Source organism: Nicotiana tomentosiformis, chromosome 11 (genome assembly GCF_000390325.3).
Source record: "Nicotiana tomentosiformis chromosome 11, ASM39032v3, whole genome shotgun sequence".
NCBI lineage: Eukaryota > Viridiplantae > Streptophyta > Magnoliopsida > Solanales > Solanaceae > Nicotiana > Nicotiana tomentosiformis.
Window position 1 is genome coordinate 21,268,988 of NC_090822.1, and position 11,111 is coordinate 21,280,098.

Below are 11,111 nucleotides of genomic sequence, written 5' to 3' on the forward strand. Positions count from 1 at the left end.
GAGACTGTTGGTGCCATGGGAAATTCGCCAGCCTGGGCCACACTCTACATAAGGCCCACCAAATGGATCAAAGCGTCCTGAAGTACTAGGGTGGCAATGAACCCCTTTGGAACCTAAGCTGGGCCGACAGTAACGGTCTAGGATGGAACCTCTTCATCAAGATCTATCTGAGGGTCCACTGCAGGAGCTGCTGCTCGGGCTCTAGGTTGAGCCCTGCCTCTGCCTCGGCCTCTGGCATGGTTTCGGCCTCGACCTCTGCTCCGCGTGGGAGCTGCTACTGGAGGCTCTAGTTGCTGCTCAGCTGAGGAAGCGGTACGTGTTTGATAAGTTAGTATTTTACCCAGTTATCTCTTCTTGATACTTAGGCTTTTGTATAATTTTGTTGAGAAACTAAGGCATTTATTGAGGTTTATTGGCATATTTTAGGTATCAAGTGATTTAGAAGTGATGTTGAAGAAACCAATTGAAAACGAGTCAAAAAGAAGCTAAAATGGACAAAGGAAATCTGCCCAGTGAATTACCCTTCGCGAACGCGAAGGGTTAGATGCGAACGTGAAGCATCAGGACAACAAGCCTTCGCGAACGCGAGATACTCTATGCGAAAACGAAGAAGAAGGAAGCCAACCTTCGCAAACACGAAGGTATAATCACGAACGCGATGAAGCAGGAGACAAACCTTCACAAACGCGAAGGAGATATCGTGAACGCGAAAGAAGCAGAAATCAAACCTTCGCGAAAGCGAAGAAGAAACTGAGCGGAAAAACTGGGCAGTTCTGGAATTTCACGATTTTGACCCTAAACTATTTAATACACGACCTAGCTCATATGGATCAGACAATCTAATCATATCTTGGAACATCTTTGGCTTATTTTTAGTCCATATACTAGAGAGAACAAGTCTTGAAAGCTAGGGTTCTTGCACACACACTTGGGTCTTGAAGATTTGAAGCTTTTGGTTGAGAATTTCTTACTCCTTTATGATCATTTCTTCATTTTCTTGCTTTGTATTATATATCAAAGTGTGTAGTATTTATTTCCAACACTTGAATCTTGTTATGGAAATATTCATATTTAAAGTGTGGATTAAATACCTTGTTGTGCTTATGTATTGAACGATTTTTATTTATTATGAAGTGAGTTGTTATTTCTTTAATTATTCTTGTTCTTAAATGTTTCCAAAGGGATTAGCTAACCCTAGGACTCGCCCATTCACTTCGGATTAATTTTGGAAAAAATAATTCGGGATTGGGAAATATTAATTAACAAGAACTTGGGGCGTTAACCCTCACTTTATAGATTCTACCTAGGGATAGGAATGAACTACTTGTATCCATATTTGGGTGTGCTTAATCTCTTAATTGTTTTAGGGATAATTCAGTTAGGAAGTCTTGTTAGTCTTCGAGATAAGCTAATATAGAATTATTATCTGAGGCTAATAAATAATAAACTCGTTCATATTTATAAAATTGTGAAATATATTGGATCGTTACTTGAGTGTAAATTCCCATTCACCCATGCTTGTAACCATTGATCATTTTACTTGCTTTCTAGGTTATTTTACGTTTTCGCATTTAGCTATAATATTTTCTCAACAACCATTCTAAGTGTTTGGCATTGCATAATAAGTGATAATTCTCTTACATTCCTAATCTCCTACATATTATTCTCTATGGGATTCGACCCCGACTCATAGTTAGGTAAATTATATTGCATGCGACCGTATCCATTTACTTTTCAGTAGTATATTTGGACGTCATCAGTGTTCTCGCCATCTGCGAGTGAATAAGAGTAGAAGAGTTCAATCAGTATTGAGAAAGAAAAATCACACGATAGAGAAGAATAGAAGTGAAACTTGTTCCTAAACATCATAGCCTCTGGAAGATAAGTATAGACGTCTCTATACCGATCCTCCAGACTCTACTAAGCTTGCTCATGAATCGTGAGACCTAGGCAACCTAGTGCTCTGATACCAACTTGTCACGATCCAAAATTCCCACCGTAGGGACCGTGATGACGCCTAACATTTCACTTGCTAGGCATTCCAACGTTAGAGAATTTATTAAACCAATTCTTATCTCATTCAATAAATAACAGCTGATTAACTAAGGTGAAATATAATGAGTGCGGAATAATATAAAAACTTCATTAATTACTACCACCTGGATCTGGAGTCACAATTCACGAGCATTCTAGAATTTACTAAAGTAATAGTCTGAAAGAAATACAACTGTCTGAATGAAAGAAACAATATAACAGAAAAGATAGATGGGGACTTCATGGTCTGTGAACGCCGACAAATCTACCTTGAGTCTCCGGATAGTGGTCCAATAGCAAAACTCCCGATCAACCCGAGTCGATACCAAAATCTGCACAGAAAGTGCAGAGTGCAGTATCAGTACAATCGACCTCGGGTACTGGTAAGTGTCGAGCCTAACCTCGATGAAATAGTGACGAGGCTAAGGCAAGGCACCTATAAATCAAACTGTACAGTTTAACAATGTATATACATATAACAGTAATGAAGAACTAGATAGGAGATATCGGAAGGGGGAAACATGCTGGGGGAAATATGAGATAAAGAACTACAACAGAATGATAACTGGAATAACCAATATATTATGAATCAACAGGAACACGAATACAGTAAAGGAAAAATGTATGGCATCACCCTTCGTGCTTTTATTCTCAATCTCACCATAAAATCAATAGAAACGGCACGACATCACCCTTCGTGCTTTAACTCTCATATTATGGCACGACATCACCCTTCGTGCATTAACACTCACAATATGGCACGACATCACCCTTCGTGCATTAAAACTCACAATATTGCATGACATCACCCTTCGTGCATTAACACTCACAATATGGCACAGCATCACCCTTCGTGCATTAACACTCTCCCTTACCATAATGAAATGCATAAATAATAACAGGGAGATAAAATAACAAGTACAAGCCTTGCTTCAACATTTGGTTCCGCAATATCAATCTCAACTTTGAAACAATTTCTCAATTATCACCAGAAAATTTGTAAACATGATAAGAACGATCAATTTAACAACACTAGTATAAACACATAGCAATTAGGCATAGGAAATAGACAATATAAGAAAAACGGAAGAAACATGGAAAATAGGTAAATTGGAGGCGCATAAGTACTCGTCACCTCACATATATGCCGCTCACATGAATTTCAAATAGTAAATAGTCTAAGGTTCCTAATTCCCTCAAGTCAGGGTTAGACACAACACTTACCTCTCTCTGAAGGCCACTTAATTTTCTTTGGAATTCACCTCCAAACTACTCGTATATTTTCAAAAATTACTAAATAATATCAAATATTGCTAAAGGAATCAATTATATTGCATAAATTAAATTTTCCATATTTTCCTCCAAAAAGTTGAAACAATCGACCGCGGGGCCGCTTGGTCAAAACCTGAGGTTCGGACCAAAATTCATTTACCCATTCACCCCCGAGCCCGAATATATAATTTGGTTTGGAATTCGACCTCAAATTGAGGTCTAAATCCTCAAATTTCCGAAATTCCTAATTTCTACCCTAATCCCTAATTCTATCATGGAAACTCTAGATTTTAGGTTGATAATTCATAAAATATAATGGATAATTGAAAAGAAATGGTTTAGAATCACCTACCAATACTTTGGGGAAGAAGATGACTCTTGAAAATTACCTATACCCGTTTGGTTCTTGAAAAATATTGAAGAAATGGCTAAAACCCGTGTTTGGACTCTGTTAAGTATTGGGCAACAGTCTGCATCGCGTTCGCGGGGCCACTGCCACGTTCGCGAAGAGCATTGGCTACCAAGCCTTCGTGTACGCGAGACAGTGTTCGCGTTCGCGTAGGCTACCCCCGGCCTTCGCGTTCGCGATACATTGATCGCATTCGCGATGAAGAGAAGGCTGACCCCCCCCCCCAGTGCCTAACACTACTCGTTCACGATGGGCTTGTTGCATTCGCGAAGTGTAACGCCCCCATCGCTTCGCGTTCGCGACCAAGCCTTCGCGTTCGCGAAGAAGAAATTCAGGCCTCATCAGTTTACTCTTCGCGTTAGCGAGAAGTCCTTCGCGAACGTGAAGAAGTATACGCCAGACACCACAATCTGCAGAAAACCAGATTTTTCAAAGACCAAAACATCCCGTGGCCTATCCGAAACTCACCCAAGCCCTCGGGACTCCAAACCAAACATGCACGCAAGTCTAAAAATATCATACGAACTTGCTCGCGCGATCAAATTACCAAAATAACACCTAGAACTTCGAATTTAGCACCAAATCAAACAAAAATTTCAAGAACGCTTTAAAATTCCTATCTTCTCAATTGGACGTCCGAATCACGTCAAATCAACTTCGTTTCTCACCAAATTTCACACACAAGTCTTAAATATCATAATGAACCTGTACCGGGCTCCGGAATCAAAATACGGACCCGATGTTAACAATGCGAAACATCAATCAATTCTTAAAAATAAATAATTTTCAGACTTTTAATTTTCATCAAAAATTCATAACTTGGGATGGGGACCTCCGAATTTGATTCCGGGCATACGCCCAGGTCCCATAATGCGATACAGACCCACCAGGAACGTCAAAATACAGATCCGGGCCCATTTACCAAAAAATTTGACCGAGGTCAACTAAAATCAATTTATAAGGCATAAATTCTTATTTTCATCAATTTTCAATATAAAAGTTGTTCGGAAATATGTCGGACTGTGCACACAAATCGAGAAGGATAAAAATTAGATTTTTAAGACTTAAGAGCGCAGAATCGAGTTCTAAAACATAAGATGACCTTTTAGGTCATCACAATACAAAGGCATTCACTCTAAACACATGGAGATAAGAACACATGGTTTGATTGTCATCGCCGCTTCTTGCCAATGGATCATAAGTTTAGGAGAAATACTAGTGCATTTATAAATAACAAAACTAATTATGATGAGACACCATCCGTCTAGGATTGAAAGATCGATTTGTGAGGCATATGTGGCTAGAGAAACTTCTTGTTTTTGTTCATATTATTTTGAACATGATGTTCCGTGTTTGAGAAATAGATTTGATCGGTATGATGATGGAGGCACCGATCCTTCATATCCACCATGTTTCATATTCAATCAACCAGGCAAAGGCGGTCTAAAACGTTGTTCAAAATGACTTTTGAGTGAGATGGAACTAAAGTCAGCTACAACACATGTGCTTTTGAATTGCCTAGAGGTCCAACCTTAATATAAGTAAGTATACATTTATGTTATTACCGACATATATTAAAGATTCATCATCGTTTTAAGTAATGACATTTCTTATTTTGTCGGACAGTTGGTTTGTGGGTACATATGGGCAAGAGCTTGTTTATCCAAAATTTTCAAAATGGTTTAAAGAATTTGTAAGTGTTACTTAATTTTTAATATGGTATTATTAACGATAAATTATAATAATTTATATGTATTTAACTCAGGTAATTCTAAATTATTTTACCCTTTATAGTTTCATAATCCAGTTAATGGCGTAAATGGCCAATTTTTGCAAGATATAGCTTGGGGACCTGATCCCAAAATCAGAAAGATGTCTAATTATTGTATCAATGTGTACAAATTTCATACATAAGAATGGTCTAAGGATAAGAAAACAAATAATAGTGGTGTGTGTGAGAAAGCCGATGGAGATATTGATTATTATGGCGTGCTTCAAGAGATCATAGAATTAGAGTATAAAGTGGGCTGGCTGAAGAAAAAATTGGTACTATTTCGGTGTAAGTGATATGATCCAACACCAAATAGAGGTACAAAAATGCATCCACAATACAAAATTATTTAAATAAAACACACAGGGAGGTATAGGCTCTATGGCCCATTTATTATTGCACAAAATTTGAAACAAGTGTATTATGTACTTTATCCTTTGTGCAAGAATAAATCTACATGGAGGGTAGTGATAAAATCTAAGCCAGTGGGTAGAGTTGAAGTTGAGGATGCATTGGATGTAGCATACCAAAATGATATTTCAAGTGTTGAAACACTAGTGGGTGATGAATTAACAGATGAATTGCAGGATAACAACGGCCTATACGAAGAATTCGATTCTTCGGTCCTAAGATCAATTTTAACTGAGCATGGTAAGGGAACATCAATGAAAAATGAGGACGAAGATTCAATTGATGAAAATGAAACAAGCGATGAAGAATCATATGATTAGGAAAATGAAAATGAAATAAGTGATGAGGATTAAGATATTTATGTTTTTTATAACTTGTTCAGTATTTAGATGTTATGATGTGTATCATCGTATTATGTAATAAAATTACTTTATATTATTAATGACTTCTTCATTTTTTTTATGTTTATATTGTTATATTTATTATGTATACTTTATGTTTATATTTGTCATGTTAATTTTTTTTACATGTAAATATTTTATATCCATTACACAGATGGATTCTCGCGGTAAAGAAATAAAAAAATCTAAGAAGAAAAAATACGCTTTACCTAGACCAACTCAGCTTCCTCCACCTACACCAAATATGAGCCTTCCTCCTATGCCTCCTCGTCCTTCCATGCCAGCTTCACAGTCATCTGACTTTTCAAAGTCCCTCCACCGTCTAGCTCGCTTCAGTATTACTCCATGTCTTCGCATGGTGGCTTAGCTTCGACCACCATTAATTTTATACCCACGCCTCATTTTCCATCTTCTTCCCCGCATGATCCTGCTAGTCAGTTCGGTGGCTCACCATCGATTGCATCCCCGGACCATCATAGTAGCCATCATGGTGGTTCATCTTTTGTGCCTCATACATCTCCCGCTTAATTATTATCTCCATCATCATCCACTCCAAATATATCTAACTTGGATATTGGAGGCTCTCACGCAGCTACATCTCCATCAACTAGTACTTCTACAGTTGTTGGTACTGTGAGACAGTGTACTGGAGGGACTGTACAGTACGATCATCTTCATCGGCTGGTTATCGTTCCCCATGGCGACGAGTGAGTTTTCCTTCAATTTCCTTTTAAAAAATTTCAATAAATGTTTGCATATAATGAATCTAATGACATTTTATATGTTAAATTAAATGCAGGTTTTTGCCATCCTTTCAGGCCGCGCATATGGTGATGGAATCTATGAAGCCATTTTATCATGAGCCGTGGAATTCATGGAGACAGATACCGTACCATACTAGAATGAATATGTGGCAACAATTTAAAGTAAGAATAGATTAATTTTTATTAATACTTATCCTCATTTGTCTAATATTATTTATTCAATTTTACAGGTTAGGTGTGTATGGAATCCAACACTTAAAAATCTGGTGAATGAGAACTTCAAGAAGAGAGCACATAAGCGGATATCGAATTCACGTCATGTTGCTAGGAAAGGTGACAACAGGCCTGATTGGATACGTGAAGATATCTGGAATCAGCTTTTGGCGAAGTGGAACACCCCTGAGTGGAAGAAGAAGAGTGAACATGCAAAGTTAAACAGAGCTTCTACTAAGGGTGGATCATTGCATACTGAAGGTTCTATTAGATTTGCAGCCCATCGTTTAAGAATGGTAATTTAATTATAAAATATTCTTAGTTTTACAAGTATGCATATTGAACATATATATATACACACACATATCTCTAATTACTTCTTAATTTTCAGGAAAAGGAACGTGGGGCGGATGTGAATTATGCTGAGATATTTGCGGAGACCCACAAGAAGAAGAAAAAGGACGACACAACAGAAGGATGGATCGAACCGCGTGCTTCAGAGACATTTGTAAGATCCCAACACCAAAACTATATTATTTTTCCTTGATTTATTTTATTTATAAAACGTGTATTAGTTTTATTTCAGGACAAGTATCATATTGATCTTGATGCATGGCGACAAACTCAGTCTGAAGGAACTCAGCCGGCCCCCGAGGATATGAATGCAATTTGGATACAGGCGGCTGGTGGCGTGAATAAAGGTATAAATATTATGTAATTATCTATTTTGATATTAATTTGAAAGTTGTTTGTTTTTTTCTTACTTCTTTTACTTTCTTTTCTTTATTTCTCGTGCAAATAATAAATAAAGGTCGAGTCTATGGGATTAGAGTATATCTATCCTCCAATCGTCCACCAACAACATTATTCAGTGGGGCATCAGTTTCCCAAGAAGACATGGAAGCTATGCGTCAAAACGTGGATCAAATGTCGCATGAATTTCAAGCAACTCAGGCTTTGATCCAAAAATTGTTAAAAAAGAAAAGCAAGAAAGGAGCTGCAATGGAGTACTCTGAGTCTGAGGAGGAGATTGATTCTGAATAGGCTATTTTAATATTTTAGAGTTGAAGTTAGAGACAACTTTGATAGTTGGTTGTTTGATATTTGGATTGTTATATTTGTTTTTTGGATTGTTATATTAGGTTTTTGGTTAATTGTTAGGTGTTTGGTTGGCTTATTTCTTTGGCAGGTGGTGCAATTAGAAATACAACATGATTCTTCTTTAAAATGCCCAGATTTGCGACTGAATCAGTCGCAAATTTCACCAGGAATTACCCATATTTGCGACTGATTTAGTCGCAAACTGAAAATTTCTAATAATATTTAACTAAGATTTGCGACTGAATCAGTCGCACGTGTAGAATTTCTGAAATTTTAATTAATTAATAATTCAAGATTTGCGACTGTTTCAGTCGGAATAATTAATTAAAAATTAATTTTATTTTTAAATTTTCCGACGGAATCGGTCGAAACATTAAATTTGTATTTGTTTTTTTATTTCTGGCCAGCGACTGAATCAGTCGCAAAATTAGCGACTGATTTGGTCGCAAATTACTTTAATTCAAATTTCCCGCGATTGAATCCATCGCTGATTTTGCGACTGATTCCGTCGCAAATATATTGCGACCACGTGTTTTCCAACTGACACTTTTCAGTCGAAAATCAGTCGGAAAAATACGATTTCCGACTGATTTGACGGTCGCAAATTTGCTGTTTTTTTTAGTAGTGCGACATTTTAAGATTTTAAATTCGAATTACCATAAGTACCCATCAACTTTTAGGCCCACTTTAATTATTATTCTTACTATAGTGAAACAGAAATATCGTTAGTTCTACTGAAAGGTTTTAGAAATCTTACCAACAAGCATATACTTCATAAAATATTTCATACCAAAACATAATTATGGATAAAATTTTGCTAAACTGATCAAACGTGTAAATATAAACATAAATGTCAAATATTTATCATGTAAAAGATTTTATGAAACTGATCTAATGGTGAGAGTTCTAACATAAATGTCAAAACTCTTTTATGTAAAAGTTTCTTTATAGAATATTCATGTTGATATGCAAGTCTATCCAACTATACTGAAGTGACTATTATTTTAATTTGCTATTGAAGTGTAAAAAATGAGTGGAGGTGCAAGTTCCTATGCACGAGTTTCACAAGTGCGATTACTCTCTTGGAATATAAACAAGTGCGAACCTGATTCAAAGAAAGATAAACATATTTAAAAATTTCTAAGGGTCAATCATCCGCACATAGCTATATTACAAGAGGTTAGCGGTCCACACGAATGGTCAAATAACATTCGTTCTTTTCAACATGATAGCATAGTGATAATGTGGGATACCGAGTATGTCAAAGGTCTCCGCTGTGATGGAGTTAGTCAAGGCAAAAATCAATATATAATCTCAACGTTTGAGTTAGTTAAAAACTCAAGTATCCGTTTTACCTTTATTGGAGTTTACGGAGATCCAAAACATGGCCTCCACCTAGGAAGAATTAAAAGACATTTGGTTAAAGATACCCCATGGATAATTATGGGGGATTTTAATCTTACGTTGAATTCCCATTTGGAGAGAAGCTTATTGTCTCCTAGTGAAGACAAAAAGAAAAGAATTTGCCTGAATTTCAGGAGTTGCTGAAAAATACGTTTATTCATGACAAGAAGTTCGAATTTACGTATACATATAAAGATAACAACAATCCAGATAGGCTTTCAAAGTTAGACAGGATAGTTTGCAACACAGCCTTAACTAATTTGTTTCAATTTCACCACCAATCCACTATCGCAAGCGCCATATCGGATCATTTGCCGATAATTATGAAATTAGAATATACTTTAACTTAGTGGTTATGTAATGTTTCTCATTTTATGTACCTTTCTTTTATTAACTAGTGAATTAAGAAAGAAATCATGTTTCCCTTAGTTATTCTTTTATTCTAAGTTATTCCCTTGTTTATCTACCTTACCACAGTTTTTGACCTTTATTTAAATTAAACTATTCGCATTAGTCTAATGACGCGCATTACTCATTCAAGCATATAATCATATTGCAATAAATAAAAGAAAATGACTTCCGATGTTATCATATTCCTTTTTGCCAGATAATTTTGGGGTTCTCATTTGCACATTTTAAGGATAGTATGGCACCAAAAGTGAGTGTCATTTAGTCATGGAGCATTTTGAGTACTTGGTTTAAAAAGTGTTCTGGTACATCTCCTTTGTTGTATAGCGTTATTACTCTGATTCCAGTTAATGTAAAGCGCGTCTAGTTGTTAAAATCTTTTCTTATTCGTAGTCTCTAATTGTTTTTAAGACCTTGCATTTTTAAGACTTCTTGTTACGAAACAAAGCAAACTCAGCCAACCAACTATATTTGTAATTAAATTTGATGGAATGTTCATTAGGAAAAATTCCCAAACTAAGCAAAGAGATATGACTAAATGCATTGCTCTGTATCATTCAAATATATCGTCCCACAACCCCAAGCACACATGCAAACGTAGTTCTAAAAGGTGGCAGATACAAATAATTCTGTGAGTACTGCTTCACACAATACGAACCAGAGAAAGGGGAAACACATGGAAGAACACAGGCATGGGACATAGGACAATACTAAAAGGTGATTACTGACTGCAAAAAGTAAAAATGTACCCAACACAGTGGACCCACCATTTGTTTTGTCTCGCAACAGAGTGGACCCAACATTTGGGTCCACAAAACCTTGGGTCCATTATATCGTGAAACATTACAATTTTATATTTAGTTTTATAGCCTTCTCGTTTTATTTTTACAATATTTATTTTTATACATAAGAGATCTAAAAAT

General features: G+C 36.4%; 1 protein-coding gene across 1 annotated transcript; it reads left to right on the forward strand.

The window, feature by feature from the left end:
* Positions 1–7,332: 7,332 nt before the first annotated feature.
* On the forward strand, positions 7,333–8,437 carry LOC117278370 (uncharacterized). The gene is made up of 5 exons (XM_070188858.1): positions 7,333–7,395; positions 7,440–7,571; positions 7,667–7,783; positions 7,862–7,976; positions 8,087–8,437. The coding sequence occupies exons 1-5, from the start codon at positions 7,333–7,335 to the stop codon at positions 8,317–8,319; spliced, it is 660 nt and encodes a 219-aa protein (XP_070044959.1). The 3' UTR covers positions 8,320–8,437.
* Positions 8,438–11,111: the final 2,674 nt, after the last annotated feature.